General features: G+C 29.5%; 1 protein-coding gene across 1 annotated transcript in view; it reads right to left on the reverse strand.

Annotated features, from left to right (window-relative positions):
• Positions 1-789: 789 nt before the first annotated feature.
• Positions 790-3,978, reverse strand: part of LOC111637224 (mannose-1-phosphate guanyltransferase beta-like) — a 21,273-nt gene continuing 18,084 nt past the window's right edge. Inside the window, exons 7-9 of the mRNA XM_023382666.1 lie at positions 3,304-3,510; positions 3,048-3,230; positions 790-2,584 (exon numbers count right to left, since the gene is read on the reverse strand). Of these exons, the coding sequence (XP_023238434.1) occupies positions 2,453-2,584; positions 3,048-3,230; positions 3,304-3,510 (522 nt within the window). The 3' untranslated portion in view covers positions 790-2,452. The remainder of the gene's footprint in view (positions 2,585-3,047; positions 3,231-3,303; positions 3,511-3,978) is intronic.

Raw genomic sequence — 3,978 nt, forward strand, 5'->3', positions numbered from 1 at the left:
GATACAGGGGGAAATTACCCCAAAATTCAACCAAACAAAAATGTTTGAAGTCAATACTGTACATGGAGCTCCTAATTCAAATTTGCGTGAGGCCCCATGAATCTATAATGCATCAATGATCTGGAAAATCACAGCTTATTCTGTAGGAAGTGGTTCCATACTCAATTGTCACAGACACATGCAGCCATGGACTTGCCACTTGAAATGGGTTTGGGTTTTAGGCCTCTGTGGGATATGGATAAATTGGCAATATGGGCACTGCTCAGAAGCTCCAGATGACTCAATTTGGTACGAGTATTACACTGGAAGATTGGTTGAAGAAGTGAGATCAGTGGGAGTGAAGCCAGCTAGGAACTGCTTGGAAGAGGGTATCAAGATATTCAATTCACGTATTAATCAGCCATGATTTTTTGAAGAAGTGGTTTCTTGTCTGATGTCTTGCTACCACAGCTATATACCAAGTCAATGGATTTTACTGATGAACAATGGCTACACACAACACTGTGTTCTGACAGCCAGCCATATCTCATGAATGAACATTTATTAGCAGTTAATTTTTTTTTGAAAAATCATTTTTTAATTTTTTATTAGTATTTATTATGACTAAATTTTCATTAAAATTGATGAATATAGAACACTTTGAGTAACTTCTCTTCTAAGATTTCTGAGTGGTAGACTGACAAATTATATGGGTCAATAGACATTTCAGATCTTTCAGCTACAATGACCCTTCTTAATGAACAAAACTATAGTCTACCAAATAAACCATATATGCTGTTTCTTTACATTTACTAAATTATAAACCAAAGCATTCATGAACAATAAACACCAACTGTACCAGAAAACTGGGACTGTATATGGAGATAAGAAATTACATCTCAATACAAAATTTCCAGCAAAGAAATATGACATACAAAAAGGAAATATTAATACAGCTCTGGCACATTACACTAGCAATCTGGGGATTTCCCCCAGTTGGGACCAAGCTACCCTAATACACAGGGTCTTCAACCAGCAAAACATTAGAAGCGGTACAGATTACAGGGTGCAGGATTGGAGCCTGCATCAACACAGCTGCCATTCATGTAACAAATGCATGGAAATACTATCTAAACTCATAATATACATCACATAAAATATGTCACAGCATTTATTCAAATGTATTTGAAATTTTTAAACATTATAACACAACAGCATTCTATTTATAGAACGGTTTAGCCATTCTACAGTTCCTGACGAGGGCCAATGAAATAGTGGCGAAAAACGTTAGAATATTGAATTTCTTTGCTGGAAATTTTGCAATGAGGTGTAATTTCTTATCTACAAAGCATTCATATTATACAAAAAATAATAAAGAAAACAAACTAATTTAAAATCTTAAAAATGTTTAATTCTCCTCTGAATATTCAAAAATTGAAATTAAAACATGAAATTTTTGATTGACATGGCACATTGTTAGTACAAAATAAATATCTTTTGGGAAAGAATAAAACACTGATAACATATGAATATATTGAATATATGTTACATGCCATTTTCCTTATTTCAAAAATACAGTAAATAAGAAAATTTAATATTAAATAAACTATAATTGCAGTTGTTTGTAAACAGAATGGCATTTCACTGTAATTTCTTGTATTTTGTATGACAAACTTTTGAATTATTTGTTAGTTATTTTAGAAAATTGTTGTAGGTAATATATTAAAAATATTTTCTATATTATACAAAGCAGCTTATTCAAACTTTCATACAAATAGTACATAATTACAGAAATTAAAAAAGATTTTACTTTGTACTTACCTATTAATTTTATAAATTTTACTATCATCATCTTTTAAGTAGGAAAATCTGATTTATGAATTATATTCTGTACAACAATTAACTTTTATTTATGATTTTATGACTTATTTTTTCATTGATCTTAACATAAAGCTGAAGTTTTAGATGTTAACATTTCTTTCTAGATCAAAATGCAAAATGTAATATTAATTAAGAATTTAATGCCTAAAGCTTCTGTTGCTGTGTTTATATTCATTAATTTAATCATTAGTAAGTTGTTATGGAATAATTCTGTAGATGTTTTTCTCACCCAAAGCACATTATTTAAATGCAAGTCCAGAAAACAAAAAGTTAACAAATAATAATCATAAAAAAATAAACTACTTTCTACATATTAAAGTCATTGAATAACTCAGAAATAGAAAAAATTCACTAGAAATTTTACATTGTTTTTAATTGTAGTGCTTAACCAATCAATAATGAAAAATTACAAAGATGCATTTATAAAAGATAAGAATGCTTTAACATTTCAGTCTGCGTTTTTTAAATTAATGACTGATTTTGCAATCCAATTAAAGTGTTTAGCAAAAAATTCGGCAGTGTAATCCATACACCTTACAATTCATAATAGTATGTTTGGATGAAAAATGGGAACATCATGGTAATTTACAGTTCACATAATTACTTGTGGCTCTGTTACGGATTCAGATATTGCCTTGTGTGGTAGCACCTTTCCTCCATTCACATAAATTTCGTCCTTTACAATAACGTCTTCACCAAGAACAGATGTATTTTCCATCCTCACCTTTAAACAAAATAACTATATTACATCTGTATATTTGTCTGTATATATATCTGTATAGTTAAATTTTTCTGCATAATGTCAAAAAAAAAATCTGTTTTTCAAAATTTATCTTCAAATAAAATACTGTATTTATTCTAATAATGGTTAACATAAAAATTATTACAAATATATACTGGCTGCATGCAATGGTGAATAAAATTTTAATTTGGTAAAATAATTTGCAAAATTAAGAATATTCCAGAGGAACACTGACAATGCTGCAGTGACCAAATCAATTTATATTATATTATTCCCTTTAAAATGTATTAAAAACATATCAAAGAATCTGTTTCCTTTCAATTACTTAGATTTTTATGTTTATACTGTAATCTATGAACAAAATAACTTGTTTTATATAATTAAACTTAAAATATAAATTATATTATAAATAATAAAAACAAAATACATTGAATTCAAAACTCACCCATTGCCCAACAACACATCTCCAGCCTATAATGCAGGATTCTAACCAGGAATGGGAACGAATGTGAGCTCCTTTTAATATTGTACATCTCTTGATACATACACCATCTTCAATGATTACATCTGGACCGATTGTAACATTTGGACCTATCCTACAACTTTTACCAATTTTAGCACTGGGATCCTAACAAATATAACTTTAGTTATATTCTTAGCAACAGATAAAAAAAAATAAATGTAATCCACGAAATTCCTACCACTAAGACATTTCCTACGACTCCGGCATTTTGATATAAGGCTGCCGAATTCCACTGCTTTAGTGCCGCTAAATAAAAGCACATTCCTGTTAAAAAGTCCTTTGGTTGTCCGACGTCCATCCAAAATCCTTGTAATTCCATTGCATATAATTCTCCATCTTGTGCCATGTACGGAAATACTTCTTTTTCAATGGAAGTGGGTCTTAACTGAAATTAGAAACTGAAATAGTCTTAACTTAATTAATATATATGTCCTTCTGATGTCATGATCAATGAAACCAAAATTTCCACTAATTGTCGTCTTATTTATCTACCCTGTTAATTGATGCCTATTGGTTATTTGTTTATTAGTACAGGTATACTTCGCCTTATGTCGGTAATTGGTTCCAGGAGAACGACTTAAGTCGAAAAACGATGTAAGTCGAATTTACTTGTCTCCAAATCTACCTGTCACTAGGCTAAACCATAAATTGCCAATTCCGGTTCTGTATTTTATTTATTAATGCATTTTTAATAATGTATGGTTAATAAGGATCTGTTTTAAGCTTACAAACAAATAAATTTTAGTTTTTAATATAGTACAGAAAAAAAGTAATCTAAATTTACGAATGCATGTACTGTAAGTACAGTACATACTTGTAAATGTATATATTTTAATATGATTTTATGTGCTTT

This window comes from Centruroides sculpturatus, unplaced genomic scaffold, assembly GCF_000671375.1.
Source record: "Centruroides sculpturatus isolate CEXI.00-Female unplaced genomic scaffold, Cexi_2.0 scaffold1058, whole genome shotgun sequence".
Lineage (NCBI taxonomy): Eukaryota > Metazoa > Arthropoda > Arachnida > Scorpiones > Buthidae > Centruroides > Centruroides sculpturatus.